Genomic DNA, 13574 nt, shown 5'->3' with positions numbered 1-13574 from the left:
TTGATAGGCTTTTCTGCGGGGAGGAAAAAGTGCCTCAGATACAATCTGTCCCAACAGCTCTACGATATGCTAATATTTTCTTCGGATGAAAGAGGAGATGTGTTCAAATACCTGCTACAACAGGCAATTAATACCAAGTGCAGCAAAGTAGAGCTGATGAAAGTAGGATTAGGGGAATATTAGGAATTAACCAAGAGCTTGCTTGTTTTAGTAAATGGCCTCATTTTGAGCTTGACACAGCCTTTTTGTTAGGCAAACAGACTGCATTCCGGTCTATTCATTCATGCTAATGTAGTGTTATAAAATTAAGGTGTGTTTATGAAATGGTGGTGATTCTAACAACTGATTCTTTATCCCTTGAATATTAAATTGTTAAATGTCTTTTTAAAGAAAAGTCACCTCTTTAAGAGAATGAATCTACCCACCACTTTTGTCTCTTCTTCATGAGGATATTACAGAGCAAGCCAGCAGCTCAGCAATTATAATTATTTACTAATTGCTTCTGAAATGACTATCTCCACACACCTCCAAGGCACCAAGGTAATCCCATAAAAACCTGTGTCAGATCACTCAGTGTCCAACAGACACGCTTGTCACAGCTGACTGGGTAGACCAGATGTTCTGGCATCCGAACCTTCAAGCATTTTTTTCTTCTGAGAGCTCCCTGACTTGGGTAGTGACATGATACAAGAGCAAACAGCCTGGGGCTTCGGATGCTTTCTTTTTCTTTTCATACTTCTTTAACTGAATATACATTCTTTAATTCTAGTCTTCAATGAAGAACATATTTTTTTGTGAGGGGGAGAGTCACGACCTTCTGAACATACACTGTATTCCCATACAGGTCAGAATAGCTTCCTGTTTCTCAGTACTTCCCTCAACAGGGCTTACAATGAGCCCTCACCTCACCTTAGGTGGTAAGATGGGATTTTCTTCCTGTCTTAGCCACTCCTATCTTCACCTCTTGTCAGGAGTTGACAAATGATAGATGGAGTAAAAAACCTGACACTTCGTTAGGCTGGCAACACACTGCATCTTTGTTCAAGTTCTTTCTCTCCTGGCAGTCCTCACCTGAAGAGTGTGAGGAAGCTGTCTGAGGTCTCGGGGACTGCCACTGCTCCAGGATGGAGCTGGGGCCCCGCAGGGAGACAGGGTGCATGAAAGACTGACCAGGTGGAGGGAGAGTGAAAGGCAGGACACCACAGAGAAAAGGGAAGAAAACTCCCAAATGCCCACTTGAAGTAGATGCTCCGTAGACAGAAAGGCAACTCCGTGGTTGGAACACAAAGCTCCATTGACTTGTGCAGTGATGATGAACAGAAAGGCTTCTCTCTGTGATGGACTGGGTCTAACTACAGGTGTAACAAGTTGTCACATTTGCTGAATGCAAAGTAAGCATCAACATAAGCCTGCTTAACCTCTGTTCTCAGCTTCCTTCCATATCAATATGGGATAACAACGACACCTGCCTCATGGGGTCCACCTGGGAATTAAATGCCTTAATACGATAAAGCACTTAGAACAGCTCCTAGTACGTGCTCAGTGCTAGCTAATATTACTAGAGTTGGCAAAATCTGAAAAATTACATTAGTGTCCAAAAGATTAAGGCCCCACCAGCCAAGAGGGGTCCCTTCTGTAGGTAGCTGAAGCAGATGGATTGGTTGCCTTCCCAAATGCATTCACCTCTATCCAGTTCTCTTTTTTTTTTTTTTTTTTTTTTTTTTGAGACAGAGTCTCCCTCAGTTGCCCAGGCTAGAGTACAGTGGCATGATCTCGGCTTACTGCAACCTCTGCCTCCTGGATCCAAGTGATTCTCCTGTCTCAGCCTCATGAGTAGCTGGAATTACTGGCGTGTGCCACCATGCCCAGTTAATTTTTGTATTTTTAGTAGAGACAAGGTTTCACCATGTTGACCAGGGTGGTCTTGAACTCCTGACCTCAGGTGATCCGCCCACCTCGGCCTCCCAAAGTGCTGGGATTACAGGCTGAGCCACCATGCCTGGCTGCCCACTTCTCCTTTCTAACAAAACCCTCTATTTTCCATTTTGTTCAGACATCTGCCCTTCTTGGGGGGCCATGTGCTTCATAGGAGGGAACCCAGTGGCCACAGCAGGTGGTGATCAAGGTTGGTCCTGGCTGCTGGCAGGAACCAATTCCCTTGCCCATGATTGCTTTAGGTGTGGGGCATAATTCCAGGCTGTGGGACACAGGGAGGGACTTTCTCTTGTTTTTAGAGTCATACTGGGAAAAATGTGACCACTGAAAAAAATTTGACATCAAAGTATCTGCCTGGAGTGGTGGCAACCTCCTGGTGACCAGAAAGAGAGGTAGGTGGGTTAGTCAACCCTAGCCTCCACGCCCTCCTGACTTCTTGGGTAAGATAAGAAGCTCCTTATTTTCTAAGATAGTTAAGTTGGGAGTCTTTGGTTTCTCATAAGGGAAAAAAAAACCAAACATCTCTGTGTCCAAGGGGTTGCCAGCTGGTGGCAGATAAAGACGGCCACAGCAAGGGTTTTAGTGGTGTTCAGCAAGGAGAACCAGCTTCACTCATCAGTAGGGGAAGGGACTCACATTTACTGACTATCTACCGTATGCAGGGGCTTCGCTTACATTCATTCTTGTTAGTACCCTGAAAGGTACTTTAGAGTTGTCTCCACTTTAGAGATGAGGAAACTCAGAACAAATGAGAAACCATCCATGGCACCCTACCACCCCCAGCAACAGAGGCAGGGTTTCAGCCCAGGTGTACCTGATTCTCCATAAATCCCTCTGGCTCCTAGGGCACTATGGAGACAAAGAAGCTGAAGACCAGAGAACTCAAGAGCCAGTCCAGGAGACGCTCAGGCAAAGGCACAGAGGAGCCACATGAAAGCAGAGGGTCATGGTTGTGGCCAAAATGAAAAGCAAGGGCCAGGAGAATGACAGCAAGTGAGGAATGCGCCAGGACTTAGTGTGGCTGTTGAGTGGAACGTGAGTGCAGATTAAACCAGAGCCAGGACCACGTGGATCCTGAAGAGGACACGCTGAGAACCACCCTGGGCTTACAGAGCCTCCTCCACCAAACAGAGAGCATCTCTTCCCATGAAGCCATGGGGCACAGTCACCAAAGACGGAAAGACGAGACCCGGAGGTCATCCAATCTGGCCTTCTCCCTTGACTTATAGAGACAATGAGGCTCAGAGAGCCCAAGGGTTCTACTGGATAATGAGCATGAACTTGAGCGTCGGTTGGAGGGTCTGAGGGCCCGTGAAGAAGAGAGAGGCTGGCAAACCAGCCATCAGACCAAGCTCAATGCAGAAGAAAGCAATTAGGACAGGAGTGCTGGGGTTCAGCTGGGTTGGGGTTCCCACTGCTAATTATTTGCTGGTGTAGGAAGGCCAGTCCACACGCATCAGCAGAGTCTGGCTCCAAAAACTCAGAGACATCTGCATGCATTCTTGGCTCCAGTAAGCCACGTGGGCTCATATTTAAAATAAAATAATTAGCATTTTTTCATTCCCAAACTGTAACCATCACCCAGCAATGACATGTGTATGAAGAGAGGCTTACTTAGATCATTCCTAAGTCTTCTCCTCAGTCTCCAACATTAGTGTGTGACCGTTAGAAGGGTCAGAGTCTTCATTAGAAGCATGCTACTGCACACAGCACACGGTTGAGGGGTGTACTGATTTGTTCTCTTTATTTGGAGGTGGAGGGGCTGGAAAGGAATGAGATTCATCTGTGTTCCTACCTGTACTTCAAAGGAAGCTGTAGGGATAAGCATAACAGTAACAGCTGGCATTTATTAAGTGTTCCAGGTGCTTTATTCTGGATATTTTTAAGCCGCACAGCAGCACGTCAAGGTGGTGGCTGTTATCCCCAATGACAGGTGAAGAAACCCAACAATGAGGGCTTGCCTGAGACCATGTGGCTGGTAAATGGCAGAGCCCCAGGATGGAAACCCAGGTCTGCCCGGGTCCCGGGGTCAGTCTCCTCCAACCTCCCCTGCCTGCCCAGGGTTGGGGTCGTAGGTAGAATTTGGGCTACAGTCTGTGCTGGCTGGAACACACGGCAGAAAAAAACCCCCCAGTACTCTGGTACTGAGCGTTACCTTTTCCCTTCACCTGTTTGTTCTCATAGGCAACTGAATGAAAACTGCCTGGGTTTCAACTCTTAGCAGGGGTTCCACGGGGAGGAGGATGGGATAAAAAAATTAACCAAAAGGATGGACAGCGATGGAGTTCCACCTGAGATTTGCTCACCACAGCCTTATTTTGGGCCATTTACAATCCTGGCCTTTGTCTGTGTCTCCACACGCAAGGTCATGTTGCATTATTGATCCTTAACAATGTTTCTGCTGCTGTGATCATTGTCATAAACAGTGGACTTTTCCAGAAGCATATCATGATGAACACAGTTTAAACAGAAAAAAGACATATACCCCTAAGTAATATCAGTTGCACGACAAATTTCTTGCAGAATAACAAATGGGTCACAGCAGAAGCAGCAGACAATTATACCTGGGTTCCGACTAATATCAACTATAGTGAAACAGGTTTTTAGAAACACATAATGCTAAGAAATTATCATATTGAGATGAATTTTCTGGTGTTAATGGTATCAGCCAGGGAAATTGAGACAAACATTTTGTGGATCTCTGGCTATTTTTGAGTATGAAATATATGAGTCTCAGAAGAGTTCAAAAAAGAAAGAAAATTTGTCACATTTCAAACCAACATATTGAATCAAATAAATTAAACTATGATTCTCAAACTGCTCATGTAACTGACAGGCCCAAATGCATTTTAAAAAGGAGTCTGATTCCAACCCTTGAATGACATTATCATCTCCTCCCCGCCTTAGCTGTGTGCTGTGAGCTCTAACCACAATCAGCAAATAGGAACGATGCTATATGCTCTTTCTCTAAACACATAGTAGTTTTCATGGCTAAATTACTCAATACTGAAGTATATATCACTTTGAGTTCGACTGGTTATTTTTACTATGCAGCTCTTGATTGGCATTGACTGCTGCAAAGCAGTCGTTTTCCCTTTCTAAAGAAAAACCTGCTCAGACTTAGACAAAGACAGAAAAGGCAGCCCTACTAATAATGATCTAAAGTTAATACAAAAGTAATTAATATTCCAGGACTTCTGCTGGTGTCACTCATCAAAAGAGATGCCATCCAAGACAGTCAAAGTAGTCAGAACACAAGCTTTTGCACTGGCTTGTTACCAGAAGATCTATTTAGTCGGACAACGTTGACATGAGAACTCGGATGACGAGGTGTGGCTCATTTTCCATCATCTACCTCCACTAATAATTACTGCTGACGATGGGTGGGGTGGGGGGAAATCATTTCTTTAAAATCTCTATTACCTTTTCTCCCACTTGGATTTCAAGTTCTCTTAATGTGCGGCAGCAATTCATTTCATTCCCATCTCCCCTTAGAAATAAAAAAAAAAAAATCTTTATTAAAACATTTTAACCAAATAAATGTTTACATCGGATATGCAAGGATCAAAATTACAAGGATTTCCAAATAATCTATTTTAAAATGCAAGGTATTTCTTACAAGCTACTGTCTGCCAGGAGCATGAAATTGGGCAAATTACTTTGTTTCCCCTGGCCTGTTTTCTCATCTGTAAAATGAATTATAGTAGCATTTACTCCTCCTAAGGTAATGTGCAAATTAAATACTTACAGCTGACACTTAATGAGGACTTTCTGTGTCTCAAGCCTTAACAAGCCTCATCCCATTTAAGCCTTTCAACAGCTCTATGGATTTGGGACCATTATCATCCCTGCTTTACCGAGGAGACTGACGGGGATCTTAATAGATGAGGAAAATGAAGGTCACATGTGAGGAAGTGGAGGCGCCAGTGTCAGACCCAGGTGCTCTGGGTTCAGATCCAGCTCCTAACCCCTCTGCTGCGGCTGCAGCACTTTGATCTGACCATTGTGGGGCTCTACGTTCCCTTAATGGCTCACCTTCAGCTGCTCAGTGAAGGGCTTCATGGTCAATGCATCTGTACCATCCCTGGGTTCCATCTGCTTGTCCCTATTCACTGGTTTTTATTTTGCATTATCTGTGTATCTACAAACCACTGCAGAGCCCCTCCTTGGGACAAACTGGTAGGGTGAGGGTGGGAGGAGAACACGAGGAGGCAGAGCTGGTGCCCCTCCACTATACAATGTCTGTCCATGCCTCCTACCTGCCAGGTCTAGGGCCGTGGTGCTAAGCAAGACACCACCCATACTGGTGACAGTGACGGATGGGAAATAAGCAAATAAGTAATGTGAGTTGAAATAATAACAGGTGCCATGAATAAAATAAAGTTGGGCAGGGAGATAAATTGGAGATGGGGGAAGATGGGATGACTCTTTGGATGGAGTGGGTAGCAGAAGGTCTCTCTGGCCAAGTGTCTTTTGGATACAGGCCCACAAGGTGAAGGGCCATGAAGCCTTCCAGGCAAAGCAAAGGAAACAGGCAGCTAGTATGAAGCCCTTGGCTGGCAGGAGCTCAGCAGATCCCAGGGTCAGCAGGAAGGAGGCCAGGGAGACCAGAGCTGGATGGGCAATGAGAAGGTGTGCAGGCTATGTTCAGATGGAGGCAGATGCCAGGCTTATGAGTCTGTGGGCCTTGATAAGGAGTCTAGACTTCAAAGGGTAAGGGGAAGACACTGGAGTGCTTAGCAGAGATTGAATTCCTTACATAGGAGGAAACTGAGTCTCAGAGGGGTTCTGTTCCCAAGTTAAAGATAGGACCTGATCAGGAATTCAAATCTATAATGCTACGTTAAATGTAATCTTTTAAATACTGTTTCAATAATATATTCAATAGATACAAAACACTATTTGTAAAATGTTTAGGAATTAAAGAATAAGCCAAGCATGGTGGCTCATGCCTGTAATCCCAGCACTTTGGGAGACTGAGGCAGGAGGACCACCTGAGGTCAGGAGTTGGAGGCCAGCCTTACCAACATGGAGAAACCCCATCTCTACTAAAAATACAGAATTAGCCAGGCGTGGTAGGGTGCGCCTGTAATCCCAACTACTTAGGAGGCTGAGGCAAGAGCATCACTTGAACCTGGGAAGCAGAGGTTGCAGTGAGCCGAGATCACGCCATTGCACTCCAGCCCGGGCAACAACAGCGAAACTCCATCTCAAACAAAAAAGGGAATTAAAGAATAAAAATCAAACAAATGCTTGTTACTCAACCCCCGCCCCCATCCAGCTGCAGCAACGGAACACAGCCTTGGAACTCCAGGAAGCCCGCCCTTCCCAATCACATCCTCCTGCCTAGTTCAAGCCAAGTTGGTCAAGGCTTTGTCAGGTCCGCATTGCTGTTGAGCCTCTCCCTCTGCTTAATCCTGCTTCAGCCTGCTTCCCTTTACAGGTGTTTACCCTCATCTACATCTTGCTCCCCAAACTCCATCTCAGTGTCTGCTTCAGGAGAACACAGCCTATGACCATTTATTGTCAGATACTAACTTAGTGACACTAGCTCTCTTTAAATTAATATTGAATGGTATGTCTTTTTAAATCTTTTCACTTTTAATCTTTATGTTTCAGTTTCGGTTTTTCTCTTACTGGATTTCACTATTTGTAATCTAGACAGACAATCTTTGTCTTTTAAGTGGACTACATTATAATTGAATGCTTAAGTCTTAAAATTTATTTTGCCAGAAATTAATGTAGTTACACTTTCTTTTATTTTTTCTATTGCATAATTTTTTCTACCCTTTTTCCTTTAGTCTTTTCAATCCTTTCTATTTTCAAAAAGTCAGTAACTGGAATTTTTATCCAGTCTGATAATCTCTGTCTTTTAACCGAAATATTTGATCCTTTGCATTTAATGTAGTTATGTTATATACAGAGGGGGTTAGGTCTATAAATTTCTGTTCTCTATTTGTAGTATCTGTTGTAGATTTTTTTCCCCTTTCTTACCTTCTTTTGGATTGAGTATTTTAAAATCATTTCATTTTTTCTTCCAAATGTTGGGAGTTAAATACTTTGTTTCTATTCTTTAGCAGTTACCCTAAAAATCACAATGTGCATATATAACATTTCAACATATAAAATTAATCAATATATTTATCCTCCTGCTGGCTATCAAATAGATCTTAGAAAACTGTAACTCAATTTATCCACACTCAGCTGATCGTTGTTTAATGTTTTAACTCTAAACTTTTTATTTAACACATAGACATTTTTGTAACCACCTTATATAGCCAAAAATCACTTCTATTTACCCATATTTTGCCACTTTCTTTGCTTTTCACTCCTAAAATCTCAGACCTTTCATCTAGGATTACTTTCCTTCTGCTTTTAGCAGAATCAAGATCTTGCAGTCAAGATCTGCAGGAGATTAACTGTCTCAGTTTTTGTCTGAAAAATGTCTTTAACCCTCAGTCTTTATTTTTTAAATGTTTTCTCACTGACTTTTTATGTCTATAATATTCAAAAATTCAAAATAAGCTGTCCGAATCGAATTGACCTTTAGAGGCATACAAATTCAAGATGTTTTACAACAGGCTTTTAAAAAAAATATAGGTTCTGGCTGGGTGCGGTGGCTCACGCCTGTAATCCCAGCACTTTGGGCGGCCAAGGCTGGCGGATCACCTGAGGTCAGGAGTTCGACACCAGCCTGACCAGCATGTTGAAACCCTGTCTCTACTAAAAATACAAAAATTAGCCTGGCATGGTGGCGCACGCCTGGCCAAAAGCCTTTCTTATTTCTTTCTTCTCTTCCACAGGCTAGAGTCAGCTAGACCTGCCTAAAGTCAGCTTCACATCTACTCTGTCAACTAATGCTCTGTTGATGCTGTTTCTTTTATCCATCTGAATCTCTGATACCTAGGCTGCCAAAGAATATTGCAACACACAGTATTGGTGAATAAATTTAGCTTCAACAGAATTCTCAGGTTCTTTAGGAGATTTTTCTTCAGAACTCTCAGTCTTCTTGTGTGGTGCTCAGAAAGCTTTTAAACACTTCTGCTAAGATTTATAATGATTGCTTTATACACGAATGATTGTAGTTATTCTTCATGGAAGTAGCATCGTACCAAGTGCCATGTGGATTATTTAATATGCAAGGGGCCCTCTCCATCCATATGTAGAAATGTCCTCCACGTCCATCTGAAGCAAATCTCAAAAGGTTCAGCCTGATCATTTTAAGCAAAATCATTCATTGGGTGTTTCTGAAGAGATGATGATGTTTCTACCATTATTATAGATGATACAAGGTCCTCTATGCTCGATACAATAATTCCACATTTTGCTCTTACCAGCTCTCATATACTCAGACATAGAGACTTTTAAAATATCATTCCAGGTCATACCTTTTTAATCTTCATGCTGCTTCCAACTTAACCAACTACTGTCGGATATTCAGAAACTTCCTCAATATGATGATTTTGATACATGACAAGCTCTGGCAAAGCCAGGACTGAAGAGATGGCATACTCTTTCTGTGTTATGTTCACTGTATGTTATCAATGGCATTAAGTTTTGGCTGGTATAAAATGTGATATCCCAGCTGGGGGCGGTGGCTCACGCCTGTAATCCCAGCACTTTGGGAGCTGAGGTGGGTGGATCACCTGAGGTCAGGAGTTCAAGACCAGCCTGGCTAATATGGTGAAACACTGTCTCCACTAAAAATACCAAAATTAGCCGGGCATGGTGGTGGGTGCCTGTAATCCCAGCTACTTGGGAGGCTGAGGCAGGAGAATCACTTGAACCTGGGAGGCAGAGGTTGCGGTGAGCCGAGACTGCCCCCTTGCACTCCAGCCTGGGCAGCAAGAGCAAAATTCCATCTCAAAAAAAAAAAAAACCAGTGATATCCCCAAACATATTTCCAGAAGGGAATTGCTGTGGCAAGAATATTAAATCCCACCACAAATCCAGGGAATTTGAATTGCACCTCTGACTATGTCCCAAAATCCAGCCCCAGTGGAATGACTTGATAATGCAATCACTACCTCTTATTTTTATGCAAGTTGATGTGAAGAAATTATACGAGGTCTGGTTGAAAGAGATCTTGTTTGAACACAGTAGGCAGAGGTGCCAGATGTTTCTACTTTTTCCAAGTACTCCGGTACCAGTAGATGAGGGTCCCATGGGCTACCACAGAAAAAGCTTACTCTTATTCTTAGAAATATAGTAGAGGCCGGATGCGGTGACTCACGCCTATAATCCCAGCACTTTGGGAGGCTGAGGCGGGTGGATCACCTGAGGTCAGGAGTTTGAGACCAGCCTGGCCAACATGGCAAAACCCCATCTCTACTAAAAGTACAAAAATTAGCCGGTGTGGTGGCACACACCTGTAATCCCATCTACTTGGGAGGTTGAGACGGGAGAACTGCTTGAACCCAGGAGGCAGAGGTTGCAGTGAGCTGAGATCACACCACTGCACTACAGCCTGGGTGACAGAGCAAGACTCTGTCTCAAAAAAAAAAAAAAGAAAAAGAAAAAAAAAGAAAAGAAATACAGATATAATATAGAGTTCTGGGATGGCAAATATTTTATGTCAGCACACTGAAAAGATTATTTCATTACCTTATAGCCTTCACTGTCACTGTTGAGAAGTTGGTGTCAGTCTAATTGTCACTCCTCTGAAGTCAATTCTGTTTTTCTTCTCACTGCCTGTAGTATTTGCTCTTTGGTTCTGATGTCTGCAGTTTCACTGTGATAATGTCTAGACAGGCATTTCTTTTTATTTATCTGGCTTGAGATTCTCAGCCAGTATCTTTTCAAATACGATTTCTGCCCTGTTTTTTCTCTTATACTGCTATGGGTTGAAGGTGTTCCTCCAAAATTTAGATGTTGCCACTGTGAGAGGATTAAGACGTGGTTAGGCCTGAAGGTTCCACCCTCTTGAATGGGATTAGGTGCCTTTTTTTTTTTTTTTTTTTTTTTTTTTCTGAGATGGGAGTCTCACCCTGTTGCCCAGGCAGGAGTGCAGTGGCACAATCTCGACTCACTGCAACCTTCGGCTCCTGGGTTCAAGTGATTCTCCTGTCTCAGCCTCCCAAGCAAGTAGCCAGGACCACAGGCCTGCGCCACCACACCCGGCTAATTTTTTTTTTTTTTGAGATGGAGTCTCGCTCTGTCGCCCAGGCTGGAGTGCAGTGGCGCAGTCTTGGCTCACTGCAAGCTCCGCCTCCCGGGTTCACGCCATTCTCCTGCCTCAGCCTCTCCGAGTAGCTGGGACTACAGGCACCCGCCACCACGCCTGGCTAATTTTTTGTATTTTTAGTAGAGACGGGGTTTCACCGTGGTCTCGATCTCCTGACCTCGTGATCTGCCCGCCTCGGCCTCCCAAAGTGCTGGGATTACAAGCGTGAGCCACCGCGCCCGGCCCACCCGGCTAATTTTTGTATTTTTAGTAGAGAAGGGGTTTCGCCATGTTGGCCAAGCTGGTCTTGAACTCCTAACCTCAAGTGATCCACCCGCCTTGGCCTCCCAAACATTTTGAGCTCATTCCTAAAAAGGAATGAGGTACTAATTCATGCTGTAACATGGGTGAGCCTTAAAAACATGTGCTAGACACAAAAGATCAGCCTTCTTGATTGACACACAGGTCACAGGAGCCTGGGATTACAGGCGTGAGCCACTGCACCCAGCCTCAGATGCCCTTATAAAAGGGCTTGTAGGAGGGCGCCAATACTCTCTTGCCCTTCCTCCTTCCACTATGCAAGGAGGCAGTAAAGAGGCCCTCACCAAGTACTGCTGCCTTGATCTTGGACTGCCCAGCTTCAAGAACTATGAGAAATAAATTTCTTTTCTTACACACTATAGTACCCAGTCTCAGGTATTCTGTTATAGCAGCACAAAACAGACTAAGACAGGTATCTTTTTGGAAATCCAATTAGAAGTATATTAGGCCTCCTCTTCCTGTCTTCCATGTCTCTTATGCTTGTCCTCCTAATTTTGTATATTCTTGTCTTTCCGTACTGCATTCTAGATAATTTCTTCAGAGCTCTCTCTCATTCCACAAATGTTCTTTTCAGCTGTGTTTAATCCACTATTTTTACCCATCCACTGTATTTTAGATCTACAATCAGATTTTTCAGAAGTTCTATTTTATACTTCTTCAAATATTCATTTTATTTCCTGTTTTGCATTCTTATTTTGAATCTCTTCATTTCTCTAAACATATTAAAACACTGGTTTTAGATTACATATCTGATAGTTCCAATATTTCAAGTGTTTGGAGACCTGATTCTATTGGATATGACATCTATTGGTTTGTAGTCCTCCTTCTTTGATAGTTTCATATTTCAAGTGTTTGGAGACCTGATTCTATCTGATATTACATCTATTGGCTTGCAGTTCTCATTCTTTGATAGTTCCAATATTTTCAGTGTTTGGAGACCTAATTCTATTGGGTATTATTACATCTATTGGTTTGCAGTCCTCATTCTTTGATAGTTCTATATATTTTTTTTCAAGTGTTTGGAGATCTGATTCTATTGGGTGTTAAATCCATTTGTTTGCAGTTCTCATTCTTTCATAGTTCCAATGTTTCAAGTGTTTGGAGACCAGATTCTATTGGGTATTACATCTACTGGTTTGTAGTCCTCATTCTTTGGTAGTTCCAATATTTCGAGTGTTTGGAGACCTGATGCTATTGGGTATTACATCTGTTGGTTTGCAGTTCTCATTCTTTGTCTCTTCATATGTTTCTTAAGATTTTTTGTGTGTGATCTGATGTTACTTGGCACTTTATCTGTGGAAATTCTTTAAGGGATAGGTTGAAGATGCATTCTTCCACAGAAGGGCACACCCCATCCGGGATTACTCAAAAAAGTTCCTTGCCCGAAACTTTTCAGACCACATAGCATGAATTCAAGCACAGATCCTCATGCAAATCAACTTGTAATTACAACTTTCCCCTTATTCACTCAGCACCAGTGTTGAAATAGGTGGTTTTCCTCATCGTGCCCTTTTGTGATGAAGGTTTATATTTGTAATTGCTGAGGGTGTAGGGTCCCAACTTTGTAGGCGATGGTCCTTTGTTAAGTCCTTCCACCTTGGGAAGGCCTTCTAGGCTTTGTCTCTTGTCTCCATACTCCAAATGGCAAAACTGAATACACAAATTCACCAGGATTTGGCCAATACCCTCAGGATAGAAGCTGACTTTATAGAATGCTCCCTTCTCTAGATCCCAATTTTTACTCTATGTTTGGCCTCTGAAGATTCCTTACTTTCTGGCCAGCTCAGTAACGTATTAAAATGTACGTATATATTTTGTCTTTTATCCAGCATTTTAATTATTTTCAGTAGAAGTGTTGTTCATGGTATATAGCCTACCGTATTGCTAGAAAAAGAAGTCTCTGTTCATTATAATGTATTGTCTCCAACAATAAAGATAATTCTGCTTCACGAGTAAATCAGAAATCTTTCAAACTTAGTTTAAATGTTTAGCCTTTTATGTTTAAGAGAGTAACTCGTGATCTCTTTCATCTCAAATTTATTAGACAAGTTTCACAATAAGGAAAAAAAGGCTCTCCTGCTTTGTTTTTCCAGTTCTTCAGCTTTCCCAACAAAGACTATTCATATTAGTTTACTGTCCACCCAAGAACTTTATC

General features: G+C 42.8%; 1 protein-coding gene across 1 annotated transcript in view; it reads right to left on the bottom strand.

Moving 5' to 3' along the window:
- Nucleotides 1-13574, bottom strand: part of EFCAB6 (EF-hand calcium binding domain 6) — a 295381-nt gene that overhangs the window by 235625 nt on the left and 46182 nt on the right. Inside the window, exon 5 of the mRNA XM_030815402.1 lies at nt 5359-5425. Within this exon, the coding sequence (XP_030671262.1) occupies nt 5359-5425 (67 nt within the window). The remainder of the gene's footprint in view (nt 1-5358; nt 5426-13574) is intronic.

This window comes from Nomascus leucogenys, chromosome 7b (assembly GCF_006542625.1).
Source record: "Nomascus leucogenys isolate Asia chromosome 7b, Asia_NLE_v1, whole genome shotgun sequence".
Taxonomy (NCBI): Eukaryota; Metazoa; Chordata; class Mammalia; order Primates; family Hylobatidae; genus Nomascus; species Nomascus leucogenys.
Note: the sequence above shows the minus strand (reverse complement) of the source record. Positions and strands in the feature narration are given on the sequence as shown.